The sequence below is a fragment of the Triturus cristatus genome, chromosome 4_2, assembly GCF_964204655.1.
Source record: "Triturus cristatus chromosome 4_2, aTriCri1.1, whole genome shotgun sequence".
Lineage (NCBI taxonomy): Eukaryota > Metazoa > Chordata > Amphibia > Caudata > Salamandridae > Triturus > Triturus cristatus.
The window spans coordinates 618,722,563-618,743,251 of NC_140586.1; the positions used below are offsets into that span (position 1 = coordinate 618,722,563).

The 20,689-nt window shown below is 44.6% G+C and overlaps 1 protein-coding gene across 1 annotated transcript in view; it reads right to left on the reverse strand.

The window, feature by feature from the left end:
- Positions 1 to 4,859: 4,859 nt before the first annotated feature.
- Positions 4,860 to 20,689, reverse strand: part of CTH (cystathionine gamma-lyase) — a 117,925-nt gene continuing 102,095 nt past the window's right edge. The window contains exon 12 of the mRNA XM_085602286.1: positions 4,860 to 5,511. Within this exon, the coding sequence (XP_085458412.1) occupies positions 5,485 to 5,511 (27 nt within the window). The 3' untranslated portion in view covers positions 4,860 to 5,484. The remainder of the gene's footprint in view (positions 5,512 to 20,689) is intronic.

The following is a 20,689-nucleotide window of genomic DNA, read 5'->3' on the forward strand; positions in this document are numbered from 1 at the left end:
CCATGGGGTAATAACACTGCCATTTTCTTTGTTTAAATTTAGTTCATGTATGAAATATTATCCCCATAGGCTGCTTCGAACCCTTAGGTAGTGCATTCCTTCACGAGGTGTGGTCTTTACCATTCACATATAGATTCCTACGGGATGACAAAGAGGTGTATCTTACTGGGGAATCATGTGATTCACCGCCAGATCATTCTCTTGTTTGCAAAAATATACAGTTGCATGGTGGTTGTAACCTTACGGCCCCAAATCTGGCATGTGTTTTGAAGGGTAATCCAGTGCCAGCTATTACACCTACTTTTACTCTGCTAGCAAATGGTAGTTATCTGCTTTTTAAATGAGGACTGCTGCGGCATGCTTGCCGGCATCCCTTACATTGTGACAGTCTAACAATGTGTGGTTTGCAGTAAAAATTTTGTTTTTTCACCCCTACACAGGAAGTTCGATATCTCAATTTGGCCTTCCATTCCGACCTTAAAGGCAGAGTTCAATAAATTGAGCAGAATAAGAGCACTATTATCCCAAAAAGAAGTTGCGCTCAAATCTGCATGTGAGACATTCGTCCTTCACGTGGCAAACACCCGGACAGAGATTCAAGCCCTTCTGAATACTGACCTCCCACTGCATTTCGGTGCCTTAATTCATATAATTTTCAATGCCTCTAGCACTACAGGCTTGGCCCATTTTTTTAAACTTGTGGGCAATGGCCTTGTGACTTCTTTCCAAACTATATTTGGTGTGATACCGGCATTTATTAATTCTATTTTTTCCAGCGTCTTCGGCGGCTTGCCACTATTACTTGCCTTAGCTGCTGGAGTTCTCCTGTTGATTTGTCATCTGCAAAATGGCTGTTCCTCCTGTGGCCCTACACTGCCCAGACCGGCTGCTGATGCTTCGTAGCCGTATACTTGAATGCTACAGTACTCTGGCCCTGGCCACACTCAGCGTGGTTTATGGATTATCCTTTTGTTTCGCATACTACACTTGCATGCAACCAGTCTTCACCTGCTTGGAATGTTCATTTGAATGGGCATTGGATCTTTGCCTATCCAAGACGGTGTCTCCTGCACCGGATTTCGATCTGCTAGTGAGTCCCTTACTGGCCCATAAGCCAGAATGTTCCGGTGTTGGGATTATGGCCTGCGCTTGGAGTTTTGGCGGAATGGGATATCTGTGCAGCGGCACAGGATATCCTACAACAAAGTTTTATCAAGCATCACGCAAGTTGTCCATTATTGGTGCTAGAGGCACCCATTGTTGAGGAACACGTATGTTCATTCTGTTTACTCGACTGGATGGCGTCTCTTTTTTCGGACGATAACAATGACTTCCTCTTGGAGGCTGTTGCAACTTACTGTTCATACACTTTGATGGATTGACTTTAATTGCGCCCATCATCTGTCGGATTTTTTAAATATATTTGTTGCCTTTTTACAAATGGATTTTTTTTCTCCCTCAGACTACTGTGCAAAATTGCAAATTAACTCTCTATGCCTGAATTAGAATTCATACCCATATAGATGCCCTTGATTCTTGCTCGCACTTCTTGAACTCTGTATTCACCAAAGACCACTGACCGTTGGCCTGAGAAGGGGAGGGTGTAGTGAAGACATGGGATTAACTGCAGATATTGCTAAGTTTGCATAAGTTAGTATATGCTTGGCCGTCATGCTTGCCCTTTGTCATAAGAAAACTGTCTGCCTTTCACACATCTAGCTGTACACCGTGCTCTTCGTCTGCACAGCGTGTTCAAGGACGAAAAACAATGTATGCTGTTGATTCACTTTGGTCAGTTAAACGCCCATAGACATAACATGGAACACAGCTGCACTATTGAAACTCGGGTGCTTTTAATATGGCATTACATGTATGAGGAGGCACTGGGATAAAACCTTTCCAATGAAGAAGAGCTGTGTTTGTCCCAAGATGTAATTCATTGCATCTAACTTTGGAGGTATGGGGTCCCCCTAACAAAGCCTAGAGGTCTTCTATAATTATAATAAACTAGCTCCTAGCACGGGGAGGGTGGTAAGACGCTGTAGTCCTGTTTCCACCGTCATTATAATATGGTTTCCCCTTTTGTGCTTTATAGAATTATAACAAAGCTGATTATATTGTTCTTATGCATTTTGCTGCTAGTATTGGCTCATGCCCTACATTATAGAGCACGTAAGTTTAAAATAAACATTTTATACTATACAGTGTCTCTGTTTACTCACGTTGTGGACAAGTATGAGTGTTTGAATGAAAGAGTGTTCTTTTTCCCACTACTCCTGAGAGGAACGAAGTCGCATGTTGTAGGTTGTTTAATCATAGGTAGCTTCGCTGTAGTACAGAGAACGAATGAGACACTATTGCTAGTCAGATTGGGGTTCTAGGTACTGAGGTGGGTTTTTTGGTACACCACAATACACCGAGGTCCTGGTTTCCTGCGCATATTTCTGTGTATGTGCAAAATACCTGCAACAAGGGAACGATAGTGGAGTCCTATAGAGAGAGAAGCTTTTTGCTATGGTCTAGGCACTGAAGAAGTTGAGGCCATACCTGTTTGGCACTCACTTACTGATTAAGACTGACCACAGGCCCCTCATGTGGCTTATGCAAATAAGAGGTGAGAATCCAAAATTGTTGAGGTGGCCCATTTCCCTACAGGGTATGGACTTCAGGTTAGAAGAAGGACCAGGGGTAGACTACGGCAATGTTGACGGTCTATCCAGGTTTTTTCCGCCTTAGTGAGGAGAACACCCTAAAGGTTGGGTAGATTTACTTAATTTTTTTCTTTTAAGGAGTTTTATATAGCGTGAACTTGACCCGAAGGTATCAGGTATCAGAGCGCTTCACATAGCACCAGTTGCGTTACATGAGGACAATTCATTTTTTTTTTGTTAGGCACGGGGAGATTAAGTGATTTTTTTCCCAGAATCACAGGATGTTGAGCGTCATTGCAGAGTCTCAATCCCAGTTCCCCAGATTCGAGGTCGACCGCCCTAGCCGTTAGGCTGACTAGATCTACCCACTTTCAGGTTGGGGGACACGTGCTAGATCTGTCATCATTAGCATAGTCTGCCCCCAACATTTTGCAAGTTTACCTCCACTTTGTGCTGCATCGCTTTGTTGGCCTTAGGACTCTGAGCACTTTACCACTGTTAACCAGTGCTAAAGTGCATGTGCTTCTTCCCTAAACAAGAGCAGAGAAATGTCCACTTTCTAAAATAGTAATGTTAAATCCAACTTTACCACTAAAGAGGATTTCTCATTACTATTGCAAAGATATGAAACATGATGCAGCTACCTTTCTAATCAGGAATTACAGTTTAAGAGGGTTTTTTAAAAATTCACAATACTAGCTTATGAGAGGGGTAGGCCTCACAGTAGTGAAAAATTAATTTAGCTGCTTGTCACTACCAAGACATGTAAAACTTAACAGTACATGTCCTACATTTTAATACACAGCACCCTGCTCATAGGGCTACCTAGGGCCGACCGTGGGGTGCATTATGTGTAATAAAAAGGGAATTTAAGGCTTGGCAATTGGTTTTAAATAACAAGTCGAATTAGCAGTAAACTGCACACACTGGCCTTGCAATTGCAGTCCCGAGACAATCCGTGCTGCAGGCCTATTAGAAGCATTTAGATGACAGGCCCTGAGTATATGATATACCACTTTACAAGGGACTAACAGGTAAACTAAATATGGCAATTAAGTATACACCAATGTCACTATGTTTAGGGGAGAAGTAAATGAACTTTACCACTGGTTAGTAATTGTAAAACACTTAAAGTCGTAAGACTAACAAAAAAATACAACAAAAAGTGGAGGTAAGCAGGCAAATGTTTGAGGGAAGACAACCCTAAAGATGACAGGTCTAACAGTGCCATAATCCGGATTCCAGTATTTTACACTAAACCACCCATTTAAATTTGGGAGCCGTTTGTAAAATCCAGTGATGTTACCATTTGATCCACACCAATAGAAAACATAGCAACCTTACAAAGATTCTGCAAGTATTTGCATGATTTGTTATGCATACAATTGTGTGTCATTTATATCTTATATACTATTTGATTGAGTGCATGAATTTTATATAATCATGATGCTTCAAAAAGAAAAAAGGGCACAAGTAATTTTTCACTGTAAAATAATCAAACCAACTAAGGTTTTATAAGCTACTAAATCTGTATGTAGCAGTCAGCATGGCAATCATAACTGAAAGAAAAGCCAATCCATTTCCAGACTGTGGTTGTTGGTACATGTGTTAGAAGGTTTTTTTGTTACCTTTTATTTTGTAAAGCGTTGGCTATATCCTGGTCTTTCTTTTTAATTTAAAATACTCACTGCTCTCCCCTTTCTGTCCCACTTCTTCACACTCCACAGGCCCTGCAGCCTTTAGTTTTGGCTTGCTCTTTCATCTTCCCCTTAAACCTTCCTGAGTTTTGCATAGTGAATTTTCCCTTTCCACTTCCTCCTTTGCCCACTGGTACAATAACACTCTTTACCACCCTTCTGAGAAATAATAGTGTAATACCATTATAAATAGGCTAGGAGAGTAATTCTGCTACTACTTCATTGTTGTTGAATTGTTTTACGGCTTCTTTAAAAAGAAAATGTTTAACTACCACCTCCAGCACCACCATCTATTGCCACTCAGAGTAAAAAGCTGACATCATTGCAGAAGCAAAACCAATATTTCCTGAACATGCTGTAAAGATGCTTATACAGGAAATTGTCCCATTATATACACGAGTGAGTGTATCTGTGTAACCAACTGATGAAATACAACACTTAAGTTACTTTATTTTAAATATGGAGTCATTCTATGACATTTAATTACCAGACTTTTCATGAGAATGAGAAGTAGTGTTTACTTTTGCATCATTTATTATGAGTCACAATGGATAAGTAATCTAAAATTCCTCCAAAAATCAGGATTATCCAGCATATAAAAATTTAAATAATTTTAGATAAGTTCATAATTATTCATTCATGATTGGGAACCGTCTAGTTCTTTCATAATATCACAAATCAAACTAAAGTTCAAAATATTTTAAATGTACAGCAGCAAAACGATTCCAGTAAACAAAAATTAATTGCTCATGTTCTGCACTTGACAGTGTGGTAATCAGATTGCAATGTGAATTAACAAATAAAGAAATTAACATTAGCACCGGTTTGCTACTTAGTACCCGTATTTTTTTTTTACATTTATTCTGGCAAACATAAAGCAGTCCTTTTTTGAGACACAAAATAAAATAAAGGTAATGTTTAGGTCTAAAAAACGAAATACTAAAACAGTAAGAGAAGTATGAAAGGGAAGAAATTACAAAAAACTGATTCTTTAAAAATTTAAACTTTTGTTTGTCCAAGCCAAGTTGAAAGTATGGGCACGTTTTTATGCAAATTAAATCCCCATTGGTTCCTCTTTATTCCCCTCGAATGAGCTACTGTATGGAGCATGATAATTCACTTCATATCCTGGAAGTCTAGTTACGAACTTCCAATTCCGGGTGCTGTAATGAGAAAGAAAAGTTCAATTATAAACTGTATTGCATGTTCACTATGCCTTCATTTACCTAGGTAAATAGTCTAAAACAACTCCACTACACAACATCTTATAAGAAAGAGCTGCATCAATCCTCCAATTCAAAGGTGAATACGGACATACAGATTAAAATTTCATAGTATGAATACTGTCAAGAGGAAAGGCAAACATTGAGACAAGTAGAAATGGCAGGAGGAAAATGAAAACAAGGAATCAGATTTAAAAAAGTAAGCAAAAATCAGAAGGAGAGGAGTATAGGAAAAGTATTTCTAGGGCAGAAACGTAAATGAGAAAGTAGTTACTCGGAAGGAATGTCTAATATTAAAATGAGAATGACCATGGAAAGAAAGATGAAACACATAGGTTGTAGGAAAGGGTTTAAGGGGTGAATGACTGGGTGGTTGGAAAGGGGGATAAAGAAACACTGGAGGAAAAAGAAAAATGAACAAGCGGGAAAGTAGAATCAGACAGAAAAATGTACGAGTTTAAGACACGCGAATGGAGATGGGGAGGACTAAAGAAATGAGGCATAGAAATAAGAGTCATCAGTTTATCAATTATTTAAATGTCTCCTTCTACAGGGACATAGGAGAAAATGATGATGACTTAAACTTCTACATACATAGTCCTTTGACATAGGTTTAATAGAGTAAATTACGAGTGCAGTTTTGAAGCATAAGAAACTATACTTCTGTCTTGAAATTAACTACAAGGGCTAGAAACTGCTAGGCCTAGAGTTTCTATTGGACCCAGGGCTTAGGGTTTGAGTTCTGATTGGTTCCTAGTGCTAGGGTTTCCATTAGACTTAGGGTTTGAGATCTGATTGGCTGAAAAAGCTAGGGTTCTGAGTGGTTCCAAGGGCTAGAGTTTCAATTGGGCTTAGGGTTTGGATTGGGTAATCGGGCTAGGGCTGTGATTGGTTGATAAGGACAGTTCTCCCATTGGATCTAGGATTTAGGGCTAGGGTTCTGATTGGTTATGGTTAGAGCTAGGGTTCTCATTGGGCAAAGGTCACCTGACCTAGGTTTATTTGACTTTAGGGCTTAGTGTGTCAAGGCTAAGGGGGGAGAAGACAAGGACAGTTGCCTGTTTGGGACGGTTCTGGATTGTTCGGGCATAGGGCAAGAGATGCTGCCCTATTTTCCATTCAGCAGCCACCATGATAACCCATCCACATACACAAACGTTTTAACACACTCTGAGTGACTGCACAATACTCACTTATAACAAACAAACCCTATTCATACTTCAGTGTCTCAACAACCATTACAAAACCTTGAAAGTCACACCTATATACTCTTCTACCCCAACTGCCACACAAAGGCACCTTCACTCTCACACAAAACACCACTATATCCTATACTACTATCAAATCTACACATCACCAACACAACACAAATCCACATTATACATAAACTTAATCCCATCAAACACACACTTCTTATTCTTACAAAACACCAGCTCTACCCCTACTTACTCCCAACAGACCCCTTTGCATCACCACCAGCCCTATACTCAACCCTCCCTCATATGATCCACCAACATCCTCCTCACCTTTCTATCAAAAATTGACAACCAAACAATCTTTACACTCCACTGCTCTTCCTGCTACCAAATCTAACACAATCATAATATTTGTCGTTCTCCTCTCACACACTACATATGCTTTTCTCCAGCGCACATCACCACCCCCTTACAACTCAACTTCCACTCACCAACAGTACTTTACATTAAAATCATCCACTTGTTGTAAATTGAAACGACGATGTGATTAAGCATTTACTAAAGACATTAATTCCCCTTTTATAGATCGTGTTCTCCCTGTTATGTTGACCGAAGTTCGGACTCCATTTTGTATTATCATGCTTCCACGTGTTCCCCACGAGAAGAGTCCAACCTCTGTGTTAGTTGCTCTTGTAATCTGCCTAGTAACAGTCTATAAATAGCTCCTTTGTCCATCTGGCACATGCCCAGACTTGACCACATCTGTTATCAGTTAGCCTTGCTTGACCATGTTTTCGCGGGCTCAAGGAGTGTGTTAGCTCCGCCCACATATTGATTCAGTATCGAAAATGACCATAAATGGTAATGTTCTTCGGTCTCATGTTGTATCCACCCACTTATGAGCCCCTCTATTGTGTATAAAAGGGGACCATGTACGTAAGTTCTTTGTGCTACTCTATGCAATACTGAAGAGTGTTGTGTGGATTGTAGGACCACCCTTAAGGGTTAATAAATGCTGTCTTTGTACTTTGCAGTTTCCGTGCCAACTTCCTTGTAGATTCCATTACAGGAGAGCGAACCCTTGTGTCCTATGGGCCTAGCTAGATCGTGTTCTCCCTGTTATGTTGACCGAAGTTCGGACTCCATTTTGTATTATCATGCTTCCACGTGTTCCCCACGAGAAGAGTCCAACCTCTGTGTTAGTTGCTCTTGTAATCTGCCTAGTAACAGTCTATAAATAGCTCCTTTGTCCATCTGGCACATGCCCAGACTTGACCACATCTGTTATCAGTTAGCCTTGCTTGACCATGTTTTCGCGGGCTCAAGGAGTGTGTTAGCTCCGCCCACATATTGATTCAGTATCGAAAATGACCATAAATGGTAATGTTCTTCGGTCTCATGTTGTATCCACCCACTTATGAGCCCCTCTATTGTGTATAAAAGGGGACCATGTACGTAAGTTCTTTGTGCTACTCTATGCAATACTGAAGAGTGTTGTGTGGATTGTAGGACCACCCTTAAGGGTTAATAAATGCTGTCTTTGTACTTTGCAGTTTCCGTGCCAACTTCCTTGTAGATTCCATTACAGGAGAGCGAACCCTTGTGTCCTACGGGCCTAGCTGGGGCCTGTATTCATCAATTGGCGCCCGTCACGTGGGGCTCATCGGTGACTCGGATGCTCGAAGGACTGGTCGCGACGAAGGTGAGGAATTTGGCCGGGGACGTGATCACTGCCAGCGGCGTCTTAGCCCTGGCATCCCGAGGTTTTTCTTCCTTCCCTTCCGAGCTGACCGTCTGGGTGGCGCCGGTCCTCGACTGAGACCTCTTCTGTCGGTCTTGCCGTGAAAGCCGTTTGGGCGATTGTGGAGCTTGGCAGTTGGAACCTGGACTCTTGATTGGTAAGAACCGGTGTACGGTACTTGCTCCGAGTTTTTGAAGCCTGATCTGGCTATTTGAGTTTGATTTGTGATGACTAGTCATATTTTGTATTTGTCTTTGTGAATATATATGCGTTGCAACACATATAGGCAGGTAATGTGGAGAGATTTCTCCGGAGCTGTGTAACTTTGAACAGCGCAACGATTAAGTGCCATTTTTCTATAATATTGCATATTTTGCATTATTTCTGAGCATGCCTGCTTTCAGCGCACTCCGTAAGTGGTGTTGCTGTTTTGAGAACCGGTTGAACCTCGAGGAATCTGCTCCAGCTCCCCCAGAGGGGACTCCTAATAGGGATATGTATGTGAAGCATGGTCTTTCTTCCATAATGTACAGCACAGTATGGAGGAAATATACAAAAAAAGATCCTGAGTTGCGATGGCCTTTGTATGGATCGTTTGATATACGTAAGATTGAGTATGTGGAACAGTGTATGTGTAAACGGCGTGCTCGTCAGGATATGTTTGAGTGTGTGCGGTTGTGGGTGAAGGAGGTGCGTGAGCGAGAGAAGCGTGAAAAAGCGCTGTTTGATAAAGAACAACGGAAGAATGATCATGTGCGAGCACAGGAAGCGAAGCGTCGGGAGGACAGAGAGCAGACGGACAGGCAAGAGAAGGAGCGTAGGCTACAAGTTTCGGGTCAATACGCTGTTCGGCAGCCACTTTATCCTGTCCTTAATAATCTTGATGATGATTTTTATTTACTAGATCGTTCTCCGCCCCCTTATGTCGGCGCATCTGCTCCAAGGCCGCAAGATTCTGTCCCGGGTCCGGGTAAGGTAGATACGCGGTCCATGTTATCAGCCGAACAAATGGCTGAGCTTCGGCAACTTTCCTTCCGTGCACTTAAAGGCAAGATATCCATAGAGGAATTATTTCATACTTGGGGGCCGTGGCAGGAGAGAGATAAATTGTATTTTCTGGGTCATTTCGCGGAGGAAGTGATTGATGCTTTCCGGAAACGTTCTGGTGTTTTTGAGCCCGACGAAGTGTCATCGGATGCTAAAGCATTGCGCAATGGTGTTTTCTCTTTTTCTAAGGCTCCAGATACGGCTCGGCGGCTGTTCGCCTTGCGGGACGAGGTGCTGGTCTTTAAAGAGAAAGCGCGCCAGCGAGCAGGGGAGGAGAAGCAGTCGGATTCGTGCACAACAGAGGGCCACTCATCCACCTCCCAGTCAGATAAGGATGACATAGTGCATGTTAAACCAATGCGAGAGGCGGCGCCTTTGTATGTTCCTCCTAAAGGAGCGGGGACTAGCTCGGACATTACCTCCGCCGATGCTAAGGGATATTTTGTGTATAATTGGGTTTACACTCCATGGCATAGGGCTGATGTTATGGCATTGAAGAATGCGCTGCCCGACCCCCGCAAGAATCCAGCGGCCTTCTATGAAGAAGTTGAGGGGGCCTTGAATTCTTGCGTTATGACTTTAGCAGATATAGATTTGTTCTTTGGGCTTATTCTACCACCAGACATGTGGCGATCTGTGCGAAAGGTAGATGATGTTGCCACTTTTAAGGCTCGATGGTCTGAACTGGAGGATGAGGATAGGGAGAGGAAGCCTGCGCAGAAACCGCCCCAGAATATTTTAGATCTCCCTGCTGCTATTGTGGCTAAGCTGAAGACAATTATCCCCCCTAAAAAGATTGACTGGAATATGTTAGCTGCATGTAAACAGAAAGTTGACGAGTCAGTTGCGGACTTCTTTACGCGCTTTGAGGAGACGTTTCATGATTTTAGTGGACAGTCGCTTACTGACGATACGGGACGCCACCTTTTTGCGGATAAATATGTGGCTAATCTGCTGCCGGCAGTTGCGGCCCGTCTAAAAGCGAGTGAAAGTTCTTGGTCCTCCGCTACACCGACGGCCCTCCTGACTATCGCCCAGTATTATGAGCGTCAGGAGCAAGAAGCAAAGGGCCAGGAGGAAAAGAAATCGAAAGATTTGAAAACAAAGGTGATGTTGGCACAAGTCTATGGCCCGCCTCGACGGGGTAGTAATAGAGGTAGGGGAGGATCTTATGGTCCTCCCTCGGGCCGATCTGATTTGAATAGGAACCAATGTGCGTATTGTAAGCAATCGGGTCATTGGGCTAGGGACTGCCCGGTGTTGCATGCATCGCGTCAGGGGCATACCCATGGTGGCCCGCGAGGTAGAGGGGGTTTCTCGAACTTTCGAGGGAACTCTAATGAACAGGCTCGTTTTGACTCTGCTGGGCAGCACCGAGATAGATCAAATGTTTTCGATCGCCAGCATCAGTATCAAGCGTCAGGGATTGACCGGTCGGGGTACCGTGACTCTCAGCATGCATAGGAATGCGTTGGATGGGGGTTAGAATCAGTTGAGGTGCCGGTCGATCAGAAGGGCCCTTATGTATCGGCTGAAGTTTTGGGCTCTACTGATCAGTTCCTAGTGGATACAGGAGCGACACGTAGTGCGCTATCTAAGCAATTGGTTCCGGGGGCTCCCCCATCCGGCTTAATGGTCACATCGGTAGGGTTTGACGGTACACTCTCCCGAAGCCCTCTTTCACAGCCCCTCATGTTTAAGGTTGATTCTTTTTCTGCACCCTGTCCGTTTCTGCTTGCCCCGTACACACCGGACAATATTATGGGTCTTGATATGTTAAAGCATTTTAGGGCTACTATCCGCTGCTCCCCTGCTGGTGTGCGGGTAATATTGAATGACAATTACCCCCGGTCTGAACGGATGTGTGCGATGTCAGAAGATGCGCTGTTATCTACCCTCCCTCGTGCTTTGTGGGCAACTTCGGACACTGATGTAGGACAAATGGTGATTCCACCGGTCCACATTAGCGTCCAGGAGGGGGCGGTGTTACCACGCCTCCCACAGTACCGTATTTCCCAGGAGGGTAAGGAGGCTCTCATACAGATAGTGCAGGATTTGATAACGGTTGGGGTAGTCGAGGAAGTCCCCTACAACATTTGTAACAGTCCGATTCTTCCCATATTGAAAAAGGATACGGATGCCAGAGTTTATCGGTTTATAATTGATTTGAGAGAAGTGAACAAGATCGTGATACCTCAATACCCAGTGGTTTCCGATATCACGACGTTGCTTACCTTGGTCCCGCCTACGGCGACCATGTTCTCAGTGATTGATTTGAAGAATGCCTTCTTTTCCATTCCCATTCACCCTGATAGCCGATATCTTTTTGGGTTTACATTGAATAATAGATCTTATCGTTTCTGTAGGATTCCCCAGGGCTATACAGAAAGCCCTAGCATTTACAGTCAGGCTTTGAAACGACAATTGGATTCCTTTGTTCTGCTCGAGGGGGTCGCCCTCATTCAATATGTTGATGACATCTTGCTGGCGGCTGACACCCTAGAGTTGTGTGAAAAAAGTACGTTATCCTTACTCTCCTTTTTAGCGTCCCACAATCATAAGGTATCTAGGAAGAAATTGCAATTCTGTAGACCAAAGGTGACTTATTTGGGTCACCTTTTGTCTAAGGAGGGACGTGCACTCACAGCGGATCGTATCCAAGTAATTTTGGATACACCGAGACCGTCCACACAGAAGGATGTGCGTGCATTTTTGGGCCTTGTTTCTTTTTGTAGACAGTGGATATTGGGGTTTTCGCACATAGCTAAGCCATTGTTAGCCCTCTTGACAAAGGACACGCCTATCCCAATCCCTTGGTCAGACGAGTGTGATACTGCTTTTCAGCAACTACGACAGGCCCTTTGTTCAGCACCAGTGTTAGGGACCCCTGATTATGCAAAACCCTTTTCGTTGTATGTGCATGAGAAAGATGGATGTGCATTATCAGTTTTAGTGCAGATGCACGGCGATAAGCAGCGCCCATGTGCATATTTTTCGGCTGTACTTGATCCTGTCGCCCGAGCATTACCAGGGTGTTTTCGCTCGGTTGCGGCGACAGCTGTGTCAATACGCCAAAGCGAGGGAATTGTGTTATCTCACAAGCTGTTGGTATTAGTCCCCCATGCTGTCGATGCCCTGCTTAATCAAACGAAGACGCAGCATTTGACCAGCGCCCGTTTAACGGGATATGAGTTGACGCTTTTGGCTCCTCATATTACGTTGAAAAGGTGCGTAACGTTAAACCCGGCAACATTGTTGCCATACCCCGAAACCCAGCCTGAGGCGCGGAAAGCGCATGATTGTATTCTCGTGACTGAGGAACAAACAAAGGGTCGTATTGATCTCCAGGATACGCCCTTTCCAGATGTAGATGGAGAACTGTGGGTGGATGGATCCTGTCTGAAGCTACCAGATGGTACGACTTCAGCAGCATATGCAATTACCACATTACAAACGATAGTGGAGACAGCACGAATACCACAGAAATCAGCTCAAACAGCGGAACTGATAGCATTAACACGAGCATGTGAGCTCAGTACAGGGCTATGTGTGAATGTTTATACAGATAGCCGCTATGCCTTCGGAGTAGCGCATGACTTCGGCCTACTCTGGAAGGAGAGAGGGTTTTTAACGTCACATGGAGTTCAGATAATGCATGGAGAGTTAGTTCACAATCTTTTAACTGCACTGACATACCCGAAGAAAATTGCCATCGTTAAGTGTAGCGCCCATAGGAAAGTGGTTGATAAAGTTGGAGAAGGGAATGCGTTAGCGGATCGAGTAGCACGGGAGACTGCGATGCAGCCCGGTACTACTGCCATGTATGTAGTGAAGTCACAGGTGGAGAGATGGCATGATGCGAAGGAGGAAGTGCGAGAAATGCAAAGGACCGCTTCTGACAAAGAGCGGGAACAATGGGCTAGCGAGGGAGAATTGGATGATGAGGGTTGCTGGAGAAATAAGCAGATGGATAGATGGAAATTACCCACGGCTTTTGTACAACCTATGGTTCAGATGGCACATGGGCTAGCACATGTTGGAGCTTCCGCAATTGTGAAATTGCTTACCCAAGTCTGGGAGCATCCAGAGATTGCTAGCACAGCGAAGAGGGTGGTGCAGACCTGTATGATCTGCCTGAGGTACAACCCAGGAAAGGGTACTCGAACTCCAACAGGAGGATTTGTGACACCCACTGCACCCTTTGAGGTTCTGCAGATGGATTACATCCAGCTGGAGCGCTGTAATAATCTGAAGTATGTTCTAGTAGTGGTCTGCGCTTTCAGCAAATGGGTTGAAGCGTACCCTACGAAAGACAATACTGCGATGACTACTGCGAAGCTGCTGCTGAAAGAGTTCTTCCCTCGATATGGCGTCTGTAGACTTCTGTGGAGTGATAATGGCCCTCACTTTGTAGCGGATGTTATAAAGTATGTCTTGAAGGGCCTAGGCATCACTCAGAAGTTCCACGCCGTGTTTCACCCTCAGTCTGCAGGCCTAGTTGAGAAGTATAATGGTACACTGAAGCTTAAGATCGCCAAAATTCAAGCTTCGACGTCTTTGACTTGGCCAGACGCTCTGCCACTGGCGCTATTGTCAATTAGATCGGTACCGCACTCTCGAACTGGCCTTACACCATATGAGGTTGTCTTCGGACGCCCAATGAATATTTGGGGTCCGCCAAAACCCAAGGCTGTGCATGATGTACCTTGTGTGATGATGAGTGATTATCTGGCACAGTTAACGGATAACTTGGTTTCTATTCATCAACAGGTCCGGGAGGCGCTCCCTGATCGGTCTACCGGCGAAGGACATGGTCTCCGGCCTGGTGACCATGTCATGGTGAAAGTCTTCGACAGAACGAACAGTTTGGAGCCGAGATGGGTGGGCCCTGAGCAGGTCCTCCTCGCAACGAGGACGGCTGTGCGAGTCTCCAACAGAAAGAATTGGATCCACTCTCTGCACTGCAGGAAGGTGCCGCCCGGATTGGTGGAACCTGCCGTGCTGACCGATCAACGAGAAATCTTGGCTGCAGAGACAGGCCGTGCTACGGAGCCAAACGCCACTGAGGAGCTCTTTCCGGACCACACGACTCCTGGAGGAAGGCGATATCATCTTCGACCAAGGAAGTGAGTTCTCCAGTACCAGGACATACTGTCAGAACGGCCCTTGGGTTAGTGAAACGGAGAGCCGATGAGGCAAGGGGGGGGGATCAGCCCTGCATTAGTGTAGCGACACCCGTCTTGGCCCGCTGGTGAAGAAATCAACCGCTGCCCAAGGGGAAGAGTTCTGACAGACTTTTAGTTTCAGGAAGATATTGGGTTTTATTTTTATTTTTTTCTCCTTTTTTGCTTTGATATGGAGAGAAAGAAAATCCTTTGTGCATTAGGGTTCATGTTGACAGTAGCCATTGTTGGGATAACCACATGGTTCGTGGAGGATGTAACTCCCGCTCGGAAGATTCTTGTGTTGACAACTCCGGTGCCTGAGGAGCACTACTTTTATACATTACCGTATCAAGAGTTGAAGCATCGACAATCTTACTTGAATAACACTTTCATCCAGATGCTGCATCATACCCACGTTGCTACGAATGCTACGAACTGTTGGATATGTGGGATGATGCCAGCTCATCAGAAGAAAGGAGGAACGCCATTTATACCACTTCCTTTCTCTCATAATGGCTCTTGTAGAGCATGGTATACTTTGCTTTTTGCCACGCGGAAACCGACAGTGGGACGATTGCTCTTCAGACTCAATAAAGAATGTCATCAAGACAAAAATGGGTATCCACAAGCGAATGGGACAATTTGGGAGTGGGAAGAGTACCGACCAGACAATGAATCCATTCCCTACATCTTCACGAACACAAGAGACACTGTGGGAAAGGACAAATTCGTGATTCAAGTAGCACAAGCTCAGGCGGACCTGTGTGTCCAGAGTGTGGGTTTCATCCCTGTTGGTGTTAGTGATTGCATTACTGTTCTGAATATTGATGGGTTGAACAATAGTACCTTCTTAGCCTCCCATAATACGTACTTTGTGTGTGGAAATAAAGGTTATTACCGTCTGCCGGCTGGGTGGTCTGGGGTATGCTATGTATCATTTCTATTACCTCCTGTATTCCTAGCACCCGCATCTTATCATAAGGATCTGAAATTATTGAATAATGTGACTGTAAATAGGTATAAACGTACTTTATCAATTGACGATGTAGATCAGACTGACACCAGTCTGCAGCAGTATATTGATTTTAACTTAGGACTGTTTTTCTTTGTTGTAGCTGCCCTGAACAGTAGGAAGATCCGAAGATTAACAAGAGTGGTAGAAGCTGTGACAAATCAGACTGCTGCTGCTCTTGGGAATCTTACGGAGGAATTGCAAATTACTAGAATTGTTGCATTACAGAATCGTATGGTATTAGACGTTATGCTAGCTGACAGAGGAGGAGCATGTAAAATTATTGGAAGTAGCTGCTGTGTGTTTATCCCTGATCATACGCCATCAGTTTATAATGCCATCAATAAACTGCATAAAATTGCAGCTGAGATCCATACAGAAAACGGCACTTGGTCCTTTTCTGGATGGTTTTGGGCGTTAATTACCGCCTGGGGATGGAAGGTTCTAACTGGTCTCTGCATTATTGTAGTGGTTCTGTTTTCGTGCTGTATCTGCGTTCAATGTGGTCCCTTGCTCTGCTCATTATGTGTATCATTCTGTATCCCTGATAAGAAAGCTATTGCTGATGTTGCTCACCAAAAACGTTTAGCTAAGGAAGTTGAAGAACTGATGACAATTGCCATACATGATGATTATCCTAACAAACCGGATGTCTTCAGTAAATGCTGAAAGGGTCGTCTGTTGTAAATTGAAACGACGATGTGATTAAGCATTTACTAAAGACATTAATTCCCCTTTTATAGATCGTGTTCTCCCTGTTATGTTGACCGAAGTTCGGACTCCATTTTGTATTATCATGCTTCCACGTGTTCCCCACGAGAAGAGTCCAACCTCTGTGTTAGTTGCTCTTGTAATCTGCCTAGTAACAGTCTATAAATAGCTCCTTTGTCCATCTGGCACATGCCCAGACTTGACCACATCTGTTATCAGTTAGCCTTGCTTGACCATGTTTTCGCGGGCTCAAGGAGTGTGTTAGCTCCGCCCACTAATTGATACAGTATCGAAAATGACCATAAATGGTAATGTTCTTCGGTCTCATGTTGTATCCACCCACTTATGAGCCCCTCTATTGTGTATAAAAGGGGACCATGTACGTAAGTTCTTTGTGCTACTCTATGCAATACTGAAGAGTGTTGTGTGGATTGTAGGACCACCCTTAAGGGTTAATAAATGCTGTCTTTGTACTTTGCAGTTTCCGTGCCAACTTCCTTGTAGATTCCATTACAGGAGAGCGAACCCTTGTGTCCTACGGGCCTAGCTGGGGCCTGTATTCATCACACTGGAATTCATTACATCAATATCTCTTCTCACTACTCCACAAAACCGAAACATAGCACACACCAGCACATCAAAATCACACAGACACACAATTTCATACAATATTCTGTCATAAAATAGGAACAAACACCCACTACCCCCTTAGGACTACACAAATAATACAGATCCTAAATCATCTTTACTCCCAAATCCATCTTCACTAACACCTACCACAAACACCCCAACACAACAACACTTCTTCACCCAACTGTCATCCATTGCACAGAGCCTTAAAACATGACCCACTTGCTCCACCACCATCCATAACCCATACACCCTCAACCATAATCAGACACAGCTAAAATAAACAACATGCCACTCTTCACATCTTCACATCTCCATGGCTATTACACAACAAGGCTATTCTACAAAAACACAGCTCACCAACTCACTCTCAACCTCCATCTCTACCACCTACACATGCAGATCCCAAACAATACTCTCTAAACCTACTGGGTGAGGATTGAGATAGAGACAAACATCATGATGGCTATCTTCATGCAGTTAATACCAACACTAATAATACAACTGCTACAAGTTCAAAGAATACTGCTCACTCTTTTAGCAAAAAAAGTCACAACACCACCTAAACACTCTAGACTGCCTACTAATAAATATTCAATCACTCTCTAAAAACAAGCACATCTACGACCTTCTCACAGACACACAACCTAACTTACTCTTCATGATTGAATAATGGTTGAGAGATTGCTCCATTGTTGCATGAAGCCGTTCCTCCACTCTATCAAACTACCACGCAAAATTGAATAGGCAAAAGAGAAGGTGGACTAGCTGTTACATTCAAGGAAACAATAAATCTCAACAAAGCTATGACATTTTTATGCGAGGTTGTGAGGCCCCAATGTCCTGATGCAATACTATACCAACTACCTCCTGTAACTTCCTCCTTCTTTACAAACCAGCACATAGCAATGCAACATTCCAAGACAGGTTCCAGGCACAGTTTTAAACCTTATGACAAAGTACTTCAACCTATGCATCCTTGGTGAACTGAACACATGGTTTGACAAACCCAATATACCACATCCTAGAACTATCATCACTGGCCTGGACACACTGAACCTACACCAGATCATACACAAACCTACACACATCGCTGGTGTTAGACCTGGCATCTTTGGGGTGGTTACCCTGACTTTTTGCCTCTACCTCCTGTATTTTTGACACTATGCTGGATTTCGTTTTTGCTGGTTTAGATGCTTTGGGCACTTTGCCACTACTGATCAGTGTCAAAGTGCAAGTGCTCCCAAGGTAAATTGTTATATTGATTGGTTATCCATGATTGGTATATTTGCTTCACCTGTTATCCCCTAGTAAAGTGCACTGAGTGTGCCAGGGCTGGTGATTCAAATGCTACCAGTGGGCTGCAGCACTGATTGTGCCACCCACAGGAGTAGCCCCGAAATGATGTCTTAGGCCTGCTTGCAGTGCCTGTGTGCAGTCCAGGACTGCCAAGTAGACCTGGCCAGTGCAACCACTGACCAGGCCTTATCCTTCCGTTTCTGTACATGTCAGGCATCCCTATGGTGGCCCTAGGTACCCCCCTGGGCTGGGTGCAGTGTATCTGAAAGGTAGGGCATGTACTGAGGTGTGTAACATGCCCTGGTAGTGAATTACAGCCATTTTCGTTTTTCACTGCTGAGAGGCTATCTTGCCCATAGGACAGAATGGGGGAGGCTGTTTACATGCCTATCTTCCCATAAGGGCAAGATAGAAAATCCAAGTTTGGTATCTTTGTGTTCACAATTTAATTATGCATCTTTTTAGCAAGATGGTTTTTAAATTCACTGTGTGAGAATAGCACTTTTTAGAAAGTAGCTATTCTCCTGTTTAACCTTCCTGTGTGTCTGTGTGCTGGTTGGCTGACTGGTGTCATGTGATGGGCTAGGTGGCTCCAGGAGTCTGGATGAGTCAGCAGCAGGGTGAATAGGGAGATCTGCTTTAGATTGGTGGGAGGAGTAGCCCCTGGGTTTGAGTAGGGCTGCCTCTGCCAGCACAATGCTGGCTCCACCCCCTGCTGGCCAGGCTGAGGACTCTGCCTCCGCTAGCAAAAAGAAGGCTCCACCTCCTGCTGAGCGTCTAACGACCCTGCCCCTCACTCTGAAAGGAACCAGGTGCTCCAGGGCAGAGCACACCCAGGAACCGTTTTGAGTAGGGGAATCCCCCCCACTGAAACAAAGAGAGACAAAGACTTGGAGGGGTATAAGAAGAGGACCCCAGACACCTAAACTTTAGATCACTTTGGAACTAGGAAGGAACCTCTGCCAAGGAGAAAGCTGAAAAGAACTGAAGAGGAGAAGACTGCCTGCTTGCTGTTTTGCTTTGCTGCCAAGGAAAGGGGAAGGACTTTGCTGTGTCCCCTTCTTTTGATTCTGATCTCCAAGGGCCTGAGAAGAGCTGGCTCCCTGTTAAGAAGTCCCAGAAACAAAAGGACTTCACCACCAGCTCCCCTGGAACTCTGCTGAAGGAGTTCTGACCTGCCTTGGAGTGCTTGCCCAGTCTTGGGGCCTCAGGAGGTCGTTTTGCTGTGTTTGGGAGCTGGGAAGCAGAAGCGTGAAAAAGAGTAACTGGTACCCAACGCATCATCCGATTGCGAGTCGCAAGAACGAGAGTGCGAGGAGAATTTCATCGTGGCGTCATCGCAGCACCCAGAGTCCCCGCATCGCCGAGTGCGTCGAGCATCGTCCCGGTGCGTGAAGATTCCCGACGCTGCGAGGGTCGTCGCAGAACCAGTTTGCGGGCCGCACCACTGCCGGTGCGTGAAAGTATCCAGTCGCTGCGTGTGTCGACGCAGAGTCCCGTCCCGTGACGCATAGAGGGTTGTGGCGCCAGAAGTCAGCACTGCGCCGCGCATCGTGCTGCATCGAAGATAGTCGCATCGTACCTGTGCGTGAAGCTTCCCCCTAAGAAACCTACGCAACGAAAGCCAAAGTCATCGCATCCTCCCCCTACAGATCGGAGCTAGCGCATCCACCTCTGCTGCGTGAAGCAGGGCTGCTGCAAAGCCTCCCCAAGATCTCAGGAGTATCGCATCGCCTTTGCCATCTTCCTTGTTATAGCTTTTGGGAACCTTATCGCAACTACAGGTACTGTTGGGCACGAGAGTGTCGCATTTTGTGCATTGAGAGTCGCATTGTGCAGGACACTGACTTTTACATCCTGGAGTACTTTCTGTAAACTCTTAAACTATCTTTAAAGTAATCTTTTTAATTGTATGTTGGTTTTTCTGTAGTATTTGGTCTTGTGAAGTTTTTAGTAAAGATACCTTATTTTTCTAAAACTGGTGTGGAGTAAATCTGTGGTGTTTTCACTGAGTTACTGTGAGTGTTGGTACAAATACTTTACACATTGCCTTTGATAGCCTAGACTGCTCAGGCCAAGTTACCTAGAGGGTGAGCAGGGGTTATCTTAACAGTGTATCCCCCTTTCCCTGACTAGAAGCAAGGGTCCCTACTTGGACAGAGGTACCTACCCGGCCACCTAGAGACCCCCAGATCTAATAGCTGGACATATCCTAGATGTCATTTTCGCGAATCCAGAACTAGTTACCTTTCAAAAGATTACTGCAATCACATGATCAGACTACTACCTGATAGCTTTACAACTCAAAACAGCACAA